Source organism: Pseudophryne corroboree, chromosome 3 (genome assembly GCF_028390025.1).
Source record: "Pseudophryne corroboree isolate aPseCor3 chromosome 3, aPseCor3.hap2, whole genome shotgun sequence".
NCBI lineage: Eukaryota > Metazoa > Chordata > Amphibia > Anura > Myobatrachidae > Pseudophryne > Pseudophryne corroboree.
In genome coordinates, this window is record NC_086446.1 from 322,717,255 (window position 1) to 322,736,320 (window position 19,066).

Here is a 19,066-nt window from a genome sequence, read left to right on the forward strand (position 1 = left end):
GTAAATACTCTGGAGGCAGTGGCTAGCCCCAAGGGTAAGGTCTGGAACTGAAAATGCTGCTGGAGGATGGTGAACCTTGAGATAACACTGATGGAACAGTGCTATAGGAACCTGTAGGTAAACATCCTGACTATCCAGGGATACCCTGTAATTCCCTGGCTCCATGCCAAAACTATGGAGCGCAATGTCTCCCTGTGAACCGTGGTACCTAAACTTATTTGTTTAGGATTTTTGAGATTGGGGTGAAAGGATCCTTCTGAACCCAAACCCGTCTGGAGTCAAACCCCCTGTCCCTATTGTGCAGGGGTTACTGGAATGCCTATTCCTGACCAAAGCAATTTCTGAACTGCTTTTTGCAATGCCCTTCGCCTCTACCTGAGACAAACTGGAACAGAAACTTCCAGGAGGATGCATCTTGAAGAGAAACATAACCTAGATATACCGCTTCTTGCACCCAGGCATCTGTTTGTAAACTGTTACCAGATCTGTGCAGATTGAAGAAGTTGGCCCCCTATCCTGGGGTCCCCCAGAAGGAGGCCCGCACCATCATGCTGATGGCTTATCCTCTGGTTTTGGAAGCTGGCCCTCTGGTTGCCTTTGCTTCTTTACCTTAACAAACTTATTGTATTGGGGCTGTTATGTTCCTTTATGACCGACAAGAACGAAAACCGGACCCCTATGTTTGGGGTTATATGTGGAAGGAACGTGACCTTCTTGGAGTCTGATTTTGACTCCAGAATATCTGTTAACTCCTTACCAAACAGAAACTTCCAGCAAAAGGCAAATTTTCCAGAACCTTCTTTGATTCTGAATCAGCTTTTCATGTATGTAAGCAACACTGCTCTGCGAGCAACTATTGTTAATGCTGATGCTCTAGAACATTAGTGAGCTATATGGGATTCTTGCTCCTTTGCAGGCGCTGAAAAATCTGTCTTCCAGTACCTCAGCCCAGTGTACCTACAGCACCTGGTATTCCAAGATGATCTCCCATCCAAGAACTAACCAGGCCCACCACTGCTTAGCTTCCAAGATCTAGTGAGATTGAGCCCATCCAGTGTGTTTTGCTGTAGATTGCAAGGTGAAGTCATGGTTGGCCTTATGACTACCCCAGACAGAGACAATATGGTTTTCAGAAAACCATCCCTCTTTTGACGTTGACGGCAAGGGCCATATATATTTTCACACTATCAAATGATATGCGTATCTCTATAGCAGGCATTTCCCATTTTTAAACAGTCCTCAGCTGGAAAAGGATATTTGGAATCCCATTTACTGGGAACCTATATTCTTTATTGGGTATAGCCCAAACCTTTTCCCTGATTTTCATCAGCTGCTAGGGTCCCCCATGAGGAGGCCCTATTTTTTTGGGATGTTTAAACATAGGTACCTTATTTTTAACACAGGCTCTGCTGAACCCTGTAAGGACAGAAAAGCCTTTACTGCTCTCATTAACTCAGCTATATTTACCTGTTGTATGCCGAAGAAGAGTATATAGAGGTTTCATCGTCTGATGAATCATCCTGTGTAGCCTGTGCAGTTGAAGATTTATTTACACTCGGTTTCTCAGCTTGTTTTATTAGAGAAGCTGTTGCGGATACCGTAGGTAGAGAGCTGCCTGTATGGGTTAATAATGAACCCTATTCCTGGTATCGAAGCTGTAGGAATTAACCTTTCAGCTGGTTAACAAGGTCTGTGCAAACATCGCCCCAAAGGGGATCGTCTAGTATGCTGACAAGCAAACCATTTTACACATGAACCATCCTGTACCAGATCAGAGAGGATAATACAGTTATTGCAAGACAACATGATATGAGTGTTGGTGTTACTTTAAGTGTACTCTCGTCACCTTTGCCGCTCTTAGACATGATAAATAATCAGCACTTTCACAGTTTACTACACAATTTGTGACTGCAACCACTTTATTGTTCTAAAGTGATATCAATCTGACCCCTACCCATGCACCAGCATTTGAGGATCAGAAGATCAACTGACAAACATATATTAAAGTCAGCAATCACACTAGCAGTCAGTCACATGTTATATATTAGTCATATGAGCACATAATCAACTACAAACACATTTTAAAGTATGTAGGAGTACATATTACTGAATTCTGTTTTATACAGATCTTAATGTATTCAGACGCATTGCGAAGAAAACCACAGTAATGTACACAAACTCATATGCAATAGGCACTTAAACTTAACTATCAATACTGATAGATAGAAATTTAGTGCTGTATAACCTGTACTCGGTAGAGTGGGATACAGGGAGACTCACCTCACTCCCAAGATTGATCAATACGTTAGCGAATGCTGAGTGGATCCAGACGCTACTAGTGTACACCGCCCCTCCAGGAACTTTAAGTGAACACAGACGCACTGCGCATACAGATCTCCTCTCAGTAGCACTTAGTGAACACAAACGTAGCGGCTTATGCTGTGACCGAGACCCCTCGTGGAGCGTCTGAGACGGAAGTGAGGCAACAGTTCATGGCGGGAGACTCGCGGAAACTGGTCATGAACTGGCGGGAGGGGCGACCAGGAGAGCGTCTAACTCCCCACCGCTGACATCAACCCTAGGGATCGCAGCCTCATACTATTCCTGGTGCCTTATGATCCCTAAGGCCTAGTGCTGGTGCACCCGTGGTGGCGGTGCATCAGCTACTGTTCGGTAGTCTCCTTCCAGTACAGTGCGGCTGTGTCTGAATTCCCCGCCGACGGGGAACCGATGCCTTACCTTCTCCCCGTGCTCCAGCCACAGCCTGGTCACGTCTGCTGGACCTGCTAGTATATCCGACACAGACGCCCGCCGAGACAGCACTGTACACATGGGTAAGCGTTGTTGCGACACAGCGGAGAGTTGTTGGAGCGATGCTTTCCAATATGCATGTAAGACGCTGTTAAGAAAGATCGCTCTAAAACATAGTAAGACTATAAATATAAAATAAGAAAGCTTAAGGCTGCCCTAGAACAGCAGCCCTAACCATGGTCCGGCTCCTGCCGCACCAAACAAAAAACTGATTTGCCTGAGTCATTGGGCGGCGATATATGGACGGGCCCGTTACATCCTGGGAAGCCTGAAAGCTTGTGATCGTTTGGTGCCAATACGCTGTCGCTCCATCATATCCCATTGTTATCCTGTGGATAATCTGTGGACCCTGCCGGAGAGAACATCATTTGTAGACATAACTGTACTAGCTCCATCAACTCCAAACCGCTAACGGTACGTTTTCCATGTCACTGCACACACTCACAGATACAAACATAATGGGCCCTACACACTTAAAGATTTCACTGAAAGATATGAACAATCTCATTCATTAATGAACGAGATATTGTTTATATCTTTCAGTGTATAGGCACCAACGATGAACGATGCGCGGCCCCACACTCGATCTTCGTTGGTGCCGGCTCGTTCATACCTGCAGGCCAATATGGACAATCTCGTCCATATTAGCATGCAGCAGTGACGTGCGGTGAGGTGAGGCAGAACCTTTCATGTCATACTAATGTTTGTGCCAGAGTTTTTACTGTATAAAGTATATCAAAAATACAAAGAATATGTTTGAACTATCTTCTTTGCATTATTCTAATCATTTTTATAGCCAAAATTCTGGAGTAAAAAGTCTATGGCAGGTGAGGCAGTGCCTCACCTGGCTAACTATTCCGCACATCTCTTATCAAAACTCACTGACTTTCAATGAGTTTATACTGCTGCACCTGTGTATAATGCCCAGATGTATGCTTTGGATCCTATATTGCATGTAAATCTGGCTCTGGTGCTAGGCAGTACCTCCTGAGCTATTTCGCTCACCGCACATCCCTGGCATGCAGGGCTATGGAGCCGGGTGATGAGGAGAGTGAATAAACTTTACTCCCTCCATCACCAACTCCCCCCCCCCCCCCCCCCCATGTGCGCGCGCCGCCGGGAGGTCCGACAGCCAAGTGTGTAGGGCCCTTAAGGGTGTGAGTTCATGAAAAAGTGCATCTAGCCTTTATTGTAGTTTCCCAGGCTTCAGGGTGTGGGATTACGTAGTATTTGGTTTGCAGATGCCTCCAATTTCCCAGCTGGTTTAGATTTGTGATGCTGCGGCAGTGGGTGCTGGGGCTGGATCAGAGGTGGACAATATGTCACAGCCACTGCATGATACATTGGATATATGAGTAACGTTCAGATTACTCAGGTTATGTCTGGTGAAATGACGCTGCCAGAGCCAGTAAAGCTGATGACGCAGCCAGTGGCTTCGGCATCCGGTTTCTGTAACACTGCCCGATGCAACCCCCAAGCGCCAGCAGCATGTCAATCATGCTGCAGCTTTTGGGACACAGAGTGATTTCGGAGGTACAGTTCTGCACATGCGCAGATCTACTATCATCGGCCAACAGCAAAACAAATCTCCTTAGCAGCTACCTCTGAATCAGCCCTGGAGACCATTGACAGGAGACTGCACATGCCCGCCTCTCAACATAAAGAAGCGCAGTGAAGGTAAGTTCTAGATACAATATGGTAGAGTGTGTATCTGTTAAAAATAGATACCTGAGTTATCTTTGCAGAATAAACCCATTTGGTCTATGTTGCTTATTTATCACCTAGAAAAAAAAACAAGGAATGGAGTATTAATGTTTTTGCTTTTTTTTTGGTTGTTTTTTTTATTAGCTGCATTTTAAGAAACATTGTGGGATACATTAATATTTAGAGACAATAATACCTCTTATATCCCTTTTAGACATTAGCCAAAATCCAGTTGTCTTTTTCTAGTGCAAGCGCATTGGCCCAGGTCTGGCTTATGTCTGAAATGGTCTGACCCGGGTTGACAGTCCCGGGTCCATGTACCTTCAACCAACCAGGGTTATTCCCGGGACTTCGAACCCTAGCTTGTGTGTGAAAGGTATGCCCTGGTGCTTGATGACCCAGGTAATGCCTAAAATAAATTAATTGGTGGGAGGACAGTAGCGCTTGGAGATGACTATCAAGTGCCCACTGTAAGCTAGAAAACCCGGGTCACTGGAAGTCCCGGGGCCAGTGTGAAATGTGACGACCTGGGAATAACCCGGGTCGTCTCCCATGTGTGAACGGGGGTGAGTAGAGAAAACCCCCGGCTTCAACCCGTGCTCAATGTCCTGGATCCGAGCCGAATTAAGGGGGTTATTCAGGTTTGTTAGCAAACAAAAAATGCACACTAATGGACAAAACCATGTTGCACTGCAGGTGGGACAGATGTAACAAGTGCAGAGAAAGTTAGATTTGGGTGAGTTATATTGTTTCTGTGCATAGTAAATACTGGCTGCTTTATTTTTACACTGCCATTTAAATTTCAGTTTGAACACCCCCCACCTAAATCTATATCTCTCTGCACGTTACATCTGCCCCACCTGCAGTGTAACATGGTTTTGCCCATTAGTGTCCTTTTTTTTGTTTGCTAACAATCCTGAATTAGGCCCTAAAGCCGGGGTTTATATCTGAAAGGAATATTATTGAGAAATTCAGCAAAAATTATTTAATTAAAAGTCAACTGTGCTTACCTGTCATTCTTAGGGTTAGTTTTGTGGTGATGGACAGGATTGCACTTCTGCTTGTCCCAGTATTTTATCATTCACAGCTACCACCGTTGGTTTTGCCAATCACATTGATCATAAATAAGTAGATTTGATCCTGGACCACCAATTTGTGGCACCCTTGCAAGTGCAGCGCGGCGCCCAATTTGGGAACCACTGGTCTAAACTTAAGGTTATTCATGCGGGCAATAGTTTTCTGTTTCATTTATATAAGATATTTCAAAAATTTCCCGCTGTCCGCTTATGATTCCTCTTTCTTTGGAGATGATGTACCATATGCTTTTTGGACTGGGGTTGATCTGAGATATGGTACAAAATGTTTTTCTCTATCAGGGTCCACAGTGATCCACAGGATCTACCTTTGTTTTATACAGGAAACTCCTGAAGTCAACACTGGTTCTTATGCCGCTCTTCGGTGTGCATTATGTTATTTTCATGGCAATTCCCTACACAGAGGTGACCGGGCTGCTCTGGCAGATACAGATGCATTATGAGATGTTTTTCAATTCCTCTCAGGTAACTTAATATTTTGTTAGTCTACACACCACTAATATTGGTATGACCACATAATTTGTGTACTCTACGGGGTATATTTATCGATTTTTATCCATTTAAAAAAAGTAAATATATTTGAATACAATATAAATTGATGAAAACAGCCGTTAGTAAATATGCCAGTCTATATGTGAATAAAATAGCGTTATTGAGCGTTAAGATAATTATATTATACTTGCTTAGTGAAGATAACTTTAATGCCCCTTTATTTCTGTTCCCCAGGGATTCTTTGTAGCAACTATCTACTGTTTCTGCAATGGAGAGGTAATAAAGTGTATTAATAAGTGATGTACACCTTGTATTTGGGTGAGAAATAGAAGTGCATTCACACTGTCTGTTATATATAATGAGATATTAGTTAACAATGAATAAATAAGCACAGAACAGCATATACATGTAATCTATATCTGTATATTGCTAATTGGAGGAAAAAAACAATCAGAACAAAAATTATATCACTTTTGATGAGAGTTTACCACCTTTTATAAAAGTAGGACATATTGGGCCAGCTGTAATAGCGGCCAAGTTTTTTTTTTTAAAGGGCAATCATCTACTAGGCATGGTTTTGCCTTGTAAATGATTGCCCGTTTAAGAATATCGGCCCTCATTCCGAGTTGTTCGCTCATTGCCGAGTTTCGCTATATTGCGATTAGTCGCTTACTGCGCATGCGCAAGGTTCGCAGAGCGCATGCGCTTAGTTATTTTACTCAAAAGTTAGGTATTTTACTCACGGCATAACGAGGATTTTTCATCGTTCTGGTGATCGGAGTCTGATTGACAGGAAGTGGGTGTTTCTGGGCGGAAACTGCCCGTTTTATGGGAGTGTGCGAAAAAACGCTGGCGTTTCTGGGAAAAACGCGGGAGTGTCTGAAGAAATGGGGGAGTGTCTGGGTGAACGCTGGGTGTGTTTGTGACGTCAAACCAGGAACGAAACTGACTGAACTGATCGCAAGGGCTGAGTAAGTCTGGAGCTACTCAGAAACTGCTAAGAAATTTCTATTCGCAATTCTGCTAATCTTTCGTTCGCAATTCTGCTATGCTAAGATACACTCCCAGAGGGCAGCGGCCTAGCGTGTGCAATGCTGCTAAAAGCAGCTAGCGAGCGAACAACTCGGAATGAGGGCCATCATCCGAGTTCGGTTGGTATGCCACACTTGCTTCTCACGAAAACACAGGTTTCACTGAGTCTGTGTGTTTTCGGGAGGAAAGCTGTGGTTTTTTTTTACTGGTGATCCTAATTGGATAGCTTGTAAAAAAACATTGGTGAAACATCGGAAAAAGTCTCCTGGAATAGGATACCACCCTAATAATCAAGGTGCACAGTACAAAAGACAAAAAATGGAGAGGAAGAGGTAACATCATATTGTAGAACACAAAAAGTAGATATCAGTAACACAAGTATATGCATAACAGAAAAATAAATCAAGAATGAGAATCTTCAGACTTGCAAGAACTAAGAAAATGTCTATCAAGCACAAGGGCATACGAGGAAAGGACTTAGCATGAAAAAGAGCAGGAGGGGAACATCAGTGTGTTAGTATAGTGAGAGAAAAGGGAAAGGAATAGTAGAGAGAGGGGAGGGGTGTACTACGTTTGGCCGGTGCTGGGGATCCCGGTTGCAGCATACCTGCGTCGGGATCCCGACCGCCGGAATGCCGACTGCAGGATGAGCGCAAAAGAGCCCCTTGCAGGCTTGCTGCGCTCGCCACGCTGCGGTCATTGTTCTCCCTCCAGGGGTGTCATGAACACCCCAAGAGGGAGAATAGTTGTCGGTATACCGGCTGTCGGGATCCCGGCGCCAGTATGCTGAGCGCCGGGATCCAGACAGCCGGTATATCGAGTGCCACCCTAGGAGAGGAAGGGCTGGGGTTCATATCAGCACATGCGGCCTAATTCAGATCTGATTGCAGCAGCAAATTTGTTAACTAATGGGCAAAACCATGTGCACTGCATGGGGGGCAGATGTAACAAGTGCAGAGAGAGTTAGATTTGGGTGGGGTGTGTTCAAACTGAAATCTAAATAGCAGTGTAAAAATAAAGCAGCCAGTATTTACCCTGCATAGAAACCATATGACCTACCCAAATCTAACTCTCTCTGCACATATTATATCTGCCCCCCCTGCAGTGCACATGGTTTTGCCCATTAGCTAATAAATTTGCTGCTGCGATCAGGTCTGAATTAGGCCCATGGACAAGATTTATTTGGATAGAATGGGGTATCTTATGTTCTAGGGGGGAGGATTTGGGTTCTAAAGCTGTACAGTAGACCAAGCATTCCAGGTGAATTCAAATTGGTTAGGGGTAATCATGAAGTATGCTTGTAATGTGTTCAAATGTATAGATGTGCCACTTTGTTCACTCATTATTTTATATATCCTGTAGAAAACGTTGATGCTAAAAGGGAGCAGGGCCTGGCTTTTGAGGACATTTGTATAGAACAACAAAACAAGCATGTGTTTCTTCTTGTCTTTGTGAATACAAACCTAAAATTATACTTTGAATACACTTCTTATCGATCACAATACTATAACACTCTTCTTGTTCATTTATAGGTGCAGGCAGAGGTGCGCAAATTCTGGCATCGCAGGACCTTTTCCCTGGATCTTAAACAAAAATCTCGCATAACTAGCACCGGAGGCAGTTGTCATTATGGAGGAGTTCTGTCCCACAGCACAAACAGTGTCTGTCTAAGCATGGCAGCCAGAGGAAAACAGCTACCAGTACCCATTCACTCCACCTCCTACCTGCCAGGATACTTCTCAAGTACCTCACCATCAGACAACCCACTACATGTGGGAAACAGCAAAGAGGGCACAACCGATCAGACTTGTGCAGCCTCCTAGAAATCGGAACAATAACCATGTCTCCCTTTAGAAAATGACTAGTGTTATCTGAACCTGTAAACAAAGTGGAATCAGAGGGTGTCATTTTTTAGTATCCTATTTAAAGCGCTTATGAAGATGCAATGCTATTTCTATAACTATCCCCAAATAGCTTTATGTCCAAGACCATTGGTTCTGCTCTTTTACTGGATGTAGCTCTTTATGGTCCAAAGATTGTGGTTATCTATTACCATTCGATCTCTCTGAGTTTAAAGAGGTTGTGTATGTTGCTATTTGTTCTGGTAGCATAGTAAAATATTGGTTCAGTAACTTTCTAAAATTATTAAAGTACCAGTGTCTTTTTTTGCTCTTTTTATTATTGTAATACTCTCTTCTGAGGTATCGTGGTTTGTACCACTGAAAGAAAAGAGTCTGATGAGCCTTATTCGATGCCACTAGTTTTCTTAAATTAAAAATGACTAAAGTTTGGCCTGTGCATAAAATGGCAATGGCTGAACTTTAATCTTGGTGGTAAAGAGAGACAAGGATGTTATTTATTTTTAAAGAAGTGGGAATACAGTATAAGGAATATACCTAATTTAAACAGAAAATCACTCCTGACAATTATCTGAAGACTGTACCTTATAATATTATTTTCATAGGCAGGCGGTTCAGGAGTTAATACATACTAAATAATTTCTCTTACGTCCTAGAGGATGCTGGGGACTCCGTAAGGACCATAGGGTATAGACGGGCTCCGCAGGAGACATGGGCACTCTAAGACTTTAGATGGGTGTGAACTGGCTCCTCCCTCTATGCCCCTCCTCCAGACCTCAGTTAGATCCTGTGCCCAGAGGAGACTGGATGCACTGCAGGGGAGCTCTACTGAGTTTCTCTGAAAATACTTTTGTTAGGTTTTTATTTTCAGGGAGCACTGCTGGCAACAGGCTCCCTGCATCGTGGGACTGAGGGGAGAGAAGCAGACCCACTTTCCTGGACTGATGGGCTCTGCTTCTTAGGCTACTGGACACCATTAGCTCCAGAGGGTCGGAACACAGGTGTCGTCCTCGCTGTTCGTCCCGGAGCCGCGCCGCCGTCCTCCTCACAGAGCCGGAAGATAGAAGCCGGGTAAGTATATGAAGTAAGAAGACGTCAAAGGCGGCAGAAGACTTCAGTTCTTCAGAGAGGTATCACACAGCGGTCGCGCTGTGCGCCATTGCTCCCACACACACACAAGGCGGCACAGTAAGGGTGCAGGGCGCAGGGGGGGCGCCCTGGGCAGCAAGAATTACCTCAAATAAAACTGGCACCATTATTAGATACCGCAGAGGCAGTATATTATAAACCCCCCGCCAGTATAAACAATTGAGCGGGACCGAAGCCCGCCGTCGAGAGGGCGGGGCTTGATCCTCCAGCACTAACCAGCGCCATTTTCTCCACAGCATGCTGCAGAGAAGCTGCTCCCGGACTCTCCCCTGCTGAACAAGTAACAGGGGACAAAAAACGAGGGGGGGCACATTTATTTGGTGCAAAATATATATATATATAAAATGTACAGGCTGAGACTTTGTTTTCAGTATCTAGGGGCACTGGGTGTGTGCTGGCATACTCTCTCCAAAGGGCCTTATTGGGGGGCTGTCCCCATTCATATATCCCAGTGTGTGTGGGGGTGTCAGTACGTGTGTGTCGACATGTCTGAAGCGGAAGGCTCCTCAAGGGAGGATGCAGAGCAGATGGTGGTGGTGTCTCCGTCGGCACAGCCGACACCTGATTGGTTGGGTATGTGGAATGTTTTAAATGCTAATGTGACCTTATTACATAAGAGATTGGACAAAGCAATAAACGTCCCTTTTCCCAGATTGCAGACACTGAAACCGACACGGATTCTGACTCCAGTGTCGACTATGATGATGCAAGGTTACACCCAAGGGTGGCCAAGAGTATTCAATATATGATTATTGCAATAAAAGATGTTTTGCATATCACGGAGGACCCCGCTGTCCCTGACAAGAGGGTCTGCATGTTTAAGGAAAAGAAACCTGAGGTAACGTTTCCCCAATCTCATGAGCTGAACGCTTTATTTGAAAAGGCTTGGGAAACTCCAGACAAGAGACTGCAGATTCCCAAGAGAATTATTATGGCGTATCCTTTCCCCTCAAAGGATAGGTTATGGTGGGAATCCTCGCCCACGGTGGACAAGGCCTTAACGCGCTTGTCCAAAAAGGTTGCACTACCGTCCCCGGACACGGCAGCCCTCACGGATCCTGCGGACCGCAGGCAGGAATCTACCTTAAAATCAATTTATGCGCATACGGGTGCCCTGCTCAGACCGGCAGTAGCGTCAGCATGGGTGGGTAGCGCAATTGCATCATGGGCAGGTAACTTGTCATCTGACATTGACACCCTAGATAAAGATAGTATTTTGTTGACCTTGGGTCACATTAAGGACGCAGCATTGTATATGAGAGAGGCTGCGAGAGATATTGGGCTGTTGGGTTCAAGAGCCAATGCCATGGCAGTTTCTGCTAGAAGGACCCTGTGGACCCGTCAATGGACAGGTGATGCTGATTCAAAGAGACATATGGAGGCTTTACCTTACAAAGGTGAAGTTTTATTTGGGGAGGGCCTCGCGGACCTGGTTTCCACAGCTACCGCGGGTAAGTCTTCTTTTTTGCCTTATGTTCCCCCACAGCAAAAGAAAACACCTCAATACCAGATGCAGTCCTTTCGGTTGCATAAGTTCAAAAAGGGTCGGGGCTCTTCCTTCCTCGCCAGGGGTAGAGGTAGAGGGAAAAGAACACCAGCTACGGCTAGTTCCCAGGAACAGAAGTCCTCTCCGGCCTCTACAAAATCCACCGCATGACGCTGGGGCTCCGCAGAGGGAGTCCGCACCGGTGGGGGCACGTCTTCGGCTCTTCAGCCAAGTCTGGATTCAGTCAGATTTGGATCCTTGGGTGGTCGAAATTGTATCCCAGGGCTACAAACTGGAGTTCGAATAGGTGCCTCCACGCCGATTTTTTAAATCGGCCTTGCCAGCTTCTCCCCCAGAGAGGGAAATAGTTTCAGCTGCCATACAAAAGCTGTGTCAACAGCTGGTGATTATAAAGGTTCCCCTAGTGCAACAGGGGAAAGGGTTTTATTCAACCCTATTTGTGGTTCCGAAGCCGGATGGCTCGGTCAGGCCAATTCTGAATCTAAAATCCCTGAACCTATATTTGAAAAGGTTCAAATTCAAGATGTAATCTCTCCGGGCAGTGATCTCCAGCCTGGAAGGGGGGGATTTTATGGTGTCACTGGACATAAAGGATGCATACCTTCATGTCCCCATATATCCGCCTCATCAAGCGTACCTGAGATTCGCGGTACAGGATTGTCATTACCAGTTTCAGACGTTGCCGTTTGGGCTTTCCAAGGTAATGGCGGAGATGATGGTGCTCCTGCGAAAGCAAGGAGTCACAATTATCCCATACTTGGACGATCTCCTGATAAAGGCAAGATCAAGAGATCAGTTACTGAAAAGCGTGTCTCTCTCCCTGAGAGTACTACAACAACACGGCTGGATTCTAAATCTGCCAAAGTCGCAGTTGGTCCCGACGACTCGGCTGGCGTTTTTGGGCATGGTTCTGGACACGGCAAAAAAGAGGGTTTTTCTCCCAATGGAAAAAGCCCAGGAACTCCAGAACATGGTTAAGGACCTGCTAAAACCAAAAAGAGTGTCAGTTCGTCAATGCACTCGAGTATTGGGGAAGATGGTGGCGGCCTACGAGGCCATTCCGTTCGGCAGGTTCCATGCGAGAACTTTTCAGTGGGACCTTCTGGCCAAGCGGTCAGGGTCCCATCTACAAATGCATCGGAGGATAGGCCTGTCCCCCAGGGCCAGGGTATCTCTCCTGTTGTGGCTTCAGAGTGCTCACCTTCTAGAGGGTCGCAGGTTCGGCATTCAAGATTGGGTTCTTGTGACCACGGACACGAGCCTCCGAGGATGGAGAGCAGTCACGCAAGGGAGAAATTTTCAGGGTATATGGTCAAGCCAGGAGGCTTGTCTACACATCAATGTGCTGGAATTAAGGGCCATATACAACGGCCTACAACAAGCGGAGACCCTTCTTCGCAACCTACCCGTTCTTATTCAGTCAGACAACGTCACAGCAGTGGCGCATGTAAACCGCCAAGGCGGGACAAGGAGCAGAGCAGCAATGGCAGAAGCCACCAGGATTCTTCGCTGGGCGGAAATCATATAAGCGCTCTGTCAGCAGTCTTCATTCCAGGAGTAGACAACTGGGGAGCAGACTTCCTCAGCAGACACGATCTCCATCCAGGAGAGTGGGGACTTCATCAAGAAGTCTTTGCAGAGGTAACAAATCGTTGGGGACTTCCTCAAATAGACACGATGGCGTCACGCCTCAACAAAAAGCTTCGGACGTATTGTTCCAGGTCGAGGGACCCTCAGGCAGTGGCGGTGGACGTCCTACTGACACTGTGGGTGTTTCAGTCGGTCTATGTGTTTCCTCCACTGCCACTCATCTCAAAAATATTGAGAATCATAAGACGAACAAGAGTGCAGACAATACTCATTGTTCCAGATTGGCCTCGAAGGGCCTGGTATTCAGATCTTCAAGAAATGCTCACAGAAGATCCGTGGCCTCTTCCTCCCAGGGAGGACCTGTTACAACAGGGGCCCTGTGTGTTTTAGGACTTACCGCGGTTACGTTTGACGGCATGGCGGTTGAACACCAAATCCTAGCTAGGAAAAGTATTCCGGGGAAGTCATCCCTACTCTAATCAGAGCTAGGAAGGAGGTAACGGCGAAGCATTATCACCGTATCTGGAGAAAATATGTATCTTGGTGTGAAGCTAAGAATGCTCCTACGGAAGATTTTCAGCTGGGTCGTTTTCTCCACTTTCTACAGACAGGAGTGGATATGGGCCTTAAGTTAGGCTCCATTAAGGTGCAGATTTCGGCCTTATCTATATTCTTTCAGAAGGAATTGGCTTCTCTCCCAGAGGTCCAGACTTTTGTAAAGGGAGTGCTGCACATCCAACCTCCTTTTGTGCCCCCAGTGGCACCGTGGGACCTGAACGTGGTGTTACAGTTCCTTAAATCACACTGGTTTGAACCTCTTCAAACGGTTGAACTAAAATTTCTCACTTGGAAAGTGGTCATGTTGTTGGCCTTGGCATCTGCGAGGAGGGTGTCCGAATTGGCGGCTTTGTCTCACAAGAGCCCCTATCTGATTTTCCATGAGGATCGAACAGTTGAGGACTCGTCCTCCATTTCTATCTAAGGTGGTGTCGTCGTTTCATATGAACCAACCTATTGTGGTACCTGTAGCTACGGGTGACTTGGAGGATTCCAAGTCCCTTGACGTAGTCAGGGCCTTAAAGATTTATGTAGCCAGGACAGCTCGGGTTAGGAAAACAGAGGCACGGTTTGTCCTGTATGCAGCCAACAAAGTTGGCGTCCTGCTTCTAAGCAGACTATTGCTCGCTGGATCTGTAACACGATTCAGCAGGCTCATTCTATGGCTGGATTGCCGTTACCAGATTCTGTAAAGGCCCATTCCACTAGGAAGGTGGGCTCTTCTTGGGCGGCTGCCCGAGGCGTCTCGGCATTACACCTTTGCTGAACAGCAACTTGGTCGGGTTCAAACACTTTTGCTAAATTCTACAAGTTTGATACCCTACCTGATGAGGACCTCCTGTTTGCTCAATCGGTGCTGCAGAGTCATCCGCACTCTCCCGCCCGGTCTGGAGCTTTGGTATAATCCCCATGGTCCTTACGGAGTCCCCAGCATCCTCTAGGACGTAAGAGAAAATAAGATTTTAAACCTACCGGTAAATCTTTTTCTCCTAGTCCGTAGAGGATGCTGGGCGCCCGTCCCAGTGCGGACTTTTTCTGCAAGGCTTGTATATAGTTGTTGCTTACATAAGGGTTATGTTACAGTTGAGATCAGTCTCTGGCTGATGCTGTTTTGTTCATGCTGTTAACTGGTTTGTTATATACCAGGTTGTACGGTGTGTATGGTGTGGGCTGGTATGTATCTCGCCCTTAGTTTAACTAAAATCCTTTCCTCGTACTGTCCGTCTCCTCTGGGCACAGTTTTCTAACTGAGGTCTGGAGGAGGGGCATAGAGGGAGGAGCCAGTTCACACCCATCTAAAGTCTTAGAGTGCCCATGTCTCCTGCGGAGCCCGTCTATACCCCATGGTCCTTACGGAGTCCCCAGCATCCTCTACGGACTAGGAGAAAAAGATTTACCGGTAGGTTTAAAATCTTATTATTACCTCCATTGAAAAGTATGTGTAAAGTGAAGGCCTACTGCAAGATTCATACATTTTTTTCATATAAATTTTGTATACTGTTGCCATTATCTGAACAAACTCATGGAAAAAACATAAATACAACATTATATGATTTATGGAGAAAACGCTCTCCCTTTCATTTTATTTGGGGGACACTGCTAACCTTACAGGGGCAGTTGAAGCAGGAGTAGGCACTAAAGGTAAACTGGAACTTATTTGTGCTCTGGCTCCTCCCATCTGTACACCTCCACCAATAGTTCAATCTTATTCTTGTACTCAAGGGAATAGGGCACCTTCTAGCATTTAATTCCAGAGAACTTTGATGGAGGGGGTCTAAAGTGCTAGTCCAGCGCTTCAGGTCCCCCCTAAATCTGTGTCTATGCTGATCATTTAAAAGTGTCTGGTTGGTGTTGGTCTGTGCTGTCCTTCTTCTCCCTGTTTTTTTGTTTATAAGTTGAGTACTGAACTCCTTGTACTTCTATTAGGTACTGTCTTCCATTCAACTCCGATGGTGGAACCATCCTGGCCGAAGGTACTAGTTGCTAGAGCAATCCATTGAGGAACGAAAAAGGCGCTTACAGCTTCCTAAATTCGTTCTTTTCCCCTAGGAACTCAGTGGACCACCCTTCTCAAGGTATTTTGCCTGACTGTGCCTCAGACCATATGGGAATAGTTCGGGTGTTTAGAACAGATAAACAAGGATGTTAATGTTCTTAAGGTGCAGCTTATACAGCTGCCACTTGTATATCAAGAGGGCCACTAAAAAAACATCTTTGAGAGGATGAATCCCGATTTGGTAAATCTCCATTGACGTCATATTGGGACACTACTGAAGTGCCTTTCTTGTGTATTTTTGTTAGTTCAGATGCTTCTCTAGCTCCAAACCCTAAAAGGTTTCAGCTTTTAAATTGTCCCATGACCTCTCTTCTGATAAATGGTCTTTGCAGAGTTTGAATTAAGATGGAAAGGGGAACTGCACATTAATGTTTGGCCCTAGACCAGTGGTTCCCAAATTCAGTTTTAAAGGCACCCTAACAGTTCAGGTTTTAAGCATATCCAATGTTGAGGTAATAAATAATTCACCTGTACTTAAGCATGAATATGCTTAAAATCTGGTCCGCTAGGGTGCCTTGAGGTCTGAGTTTGGGAACAACTGCCCTAGACCCATCTTACGCCTCTTGCAGGACTGGCACACCTTCCAGGGTACATCAATCGGACAGAAGAAACTTAAGACTAAAGCCCTCTACACACTCAACGACATGCGGCCGAGGTGCCCGATGGCCAATACGATCGACAGGTGACCCGCCGCAGGTGCGGGTGACTAGGGTAGTGAAAGTTTTTTTCACTCCCTACGTCACCCGGCCACATTCCCGAACATGCAGGTCATCCATATCGACCTGCATGTTCAAACGATGGGAGACCAACGATGAACGAGGACAGGGACCCACATCGTTCATCGTTGGTGGCTCCACACTGAACAATATATTGTTCAAAAAAATGAACAATATCGTCCATATCGCTCACTATATCGTCCAACGTGTAGGGTCTTAACTGCCTTCCCTTTCCAGATGATAGTCTCCTATATATTGGCAATCCTGAAACATCTATGGAGGCTATTTTGGAGAAGATTAACATATATAATAAAGCATTGGCTATGCTTTTAAACACTACCCTCACATGTCCTATTGGGGCAGTTCCATCCCCCTACAGTGGGTAAAAACAGGTCTTCCTCACTTGGGGATTTGGCTTAGTGAAAATATAACCCAAATTTATAATTGAATATTTCTGCAGCAGGGCACATTGGTTTCCACAGGGAAACATCGGGTGTAGAGTGGATCTTGATCCAGAGTGGCACCAACAGGCTAAAGCTTTAGGCTGTCCCAGCATGCATTGTGGGGCTCCTCTATAACCCTGCCTCCCAGTGCCGTAACTAGACATTTTAGCGCTGTGTGCAAGAAACAGCATTGGCGTCCCCCCTCCCTGACATTTAAAATAGGGCGCGCTTGAAAAATATAGGGGGCGAGGCTTCAAGAGGAAGAGGCATGGCCACAAAATAATACCAGTTCATATTACGCCGCACAGTAGTCTCCATTAATCATATTATGCCACACAGTAGTCTCCATTAATCATATTATGCTGCAGAGTAGTCTCCATTATTCATATTATGAGCCCCATGTCCCACATCACGGCAGACAGAGCCCCATGTCCCACATAATGGCAGACAGAGCCCCATGTCCCACATCACGGCAGACAGAGCCCCATGTCCCACATCACGGCAGACAGAGCCCCATGTCTCACATCACGGCAGACAGAGCCCCATGTCCCACATCACAGCAGACAGAGCCTCATGTCTCACATCACGGCAGACAGAGCCCCATGTCCCACATCACGGCAGACAGAGCCCCATGTCCCACATCACGGCAGACAGAGCCCCATGTCCCACATCACAGCAGACAGAGCCCCATGTCCCACATCACGGCAGACAGAGCCCCATGTCCCACATCACGGCAGACAGAGCCCCATGTCCCACATCACGGCAGACAGAATTATCATAAGCAGCTATATTTGTACCTAAACTGTATATCCGTGGCAGGGAGGGGGATTGTTATGGGGATGATGAAAGTGCTGCTGTTCTGTGTGTGCTTGGTGGGGGGGTGATACTGAAGGTACCGCTCTGAAGGGGGGTGGGGGGGTGGGGGATTGCGGGGGTTACCTGCTCTGCTGAAGCCTGTTTGGTCTTCCTCTGTCCTGACGATTCCCGGTTCCCGCACTGCGCACTCACACTCCTCCTATCGCTGCCTTACATCGGTCAGTCATTTGCCCGCCCACCCCCACCGCCATTGGCCGGAGCTCTGTCTGGGAGGCGGAACTCTTTCTGAGCTGCGTGATGGGAGCCGGGCCGCCACGCAAGAAACATGCGGGCACCCGGCAATTAAAGGTAGTGGAGTCCTGGCAGTGTGAGCCGGCAAGAGTGTTTAAGGGTAGCAGGAGGCGAATTTGGTGACGGGCAAGAAGGCGGGCTTGATACATAATGAATTACAATTAAAAATGCATCTCTGCTGCTGCCTACAGCAGACAGCGCATGATGCGCCCTCAGCTGAAGTGCGCTGTATGCAAGGCACACTTCGCACACATGTAGTTACGGCCCTGCCGCCTCCAGGCACTGTGAGCTCAGTTTTTGAGTTGGTGCCTGTAGAAGCAGTCACTAACAGGAGGGCTGCACTGGGCAGCCCTGAAAAGGCTTTTTCTGACAGAAAATCTCTTCAAAACTGGGCTGTCAGCGCTGTGTGTCATGGTGACACTTCAGCGCTGCAGCTCCATCACCTTCCAAGCAGTGTCGCATACTCCCGCGGCCTGTTCCCGGGTACTTGCAGTGGAGACGCTCCGGCTCTAGGCACATGGTCGCAGACGCTCTCCTGGTTCACGTGGCTACTACGGGGAGGAGGTTAGAGGGTCCTCATATGTGACCCTCACTAAATCGCGTTCCTGTCGCAGTTTAGGGAGACAGACTGCGACGCTGGCGTGGACACTGTAACCGAGCAGGGACCCCACTATATCCACCAAGGCATAGAAGTACAGGTCGGATATACGAATATCCATTTTAATAAGTCTCCATAGTACCAGGTGGTGAAGTCCAGCATAGGAGAACCGGCGCTCGACCTGTAGCCTCTCCCCCAACCCAGGGCACCATCTACTGCTGGTGTTCCCACCTTGGAGCTGCCTCACACTCTCCCTCACTCCCTGACTGAGACGCTGGGCGTCATTTTCTAAAATAGATGCGACTGGTCTCTGGGACTGTAGGGCAAGGTCTCCTTTGTAAACCCGCTTG

At 46.6% G+C, this 19,066-nt stretch overlaps 1 protein-coding gene across 10 annotated transcripts in view; it reads left to right on the plus strand.

The window, feature by feature from the left end:
- LOC135055433 (parathyroid hormone/parathyroid hormone-related peptide receptor-like) overlaps positions 1 to 9,299 on the plus strand; it is a 182,802-nt gene extending 173,503 nt beyond the window's left edge. For all 10 annotated transcript variants that reach the window (XM_063959502.1, XM_063959505.1, XM_063959500.1 and 7 more), the window contains 3 exons: positions 5,933 to 6,074; positions 6,336 to 6,377; positions 8,666 to 9,299. In XM_063959502.1, the coding sequence (XP_063815572.1) occupies positions 5,933 to 6,074; positions 6,336 to 6,377; positions 8,666 to 8,956 (475 nt within the window). In that variant the 3' untranslated portion in view covers positions 8,957 to 9,299. The remainder of the gene's footprint in view (positions 1 to 5,932; positions 6,075 to 6,335; positions 6,378 to 8,665) is intronic.
- Positions 9,300 to 19,066: the final 9,767 nt, after the last annotated feature.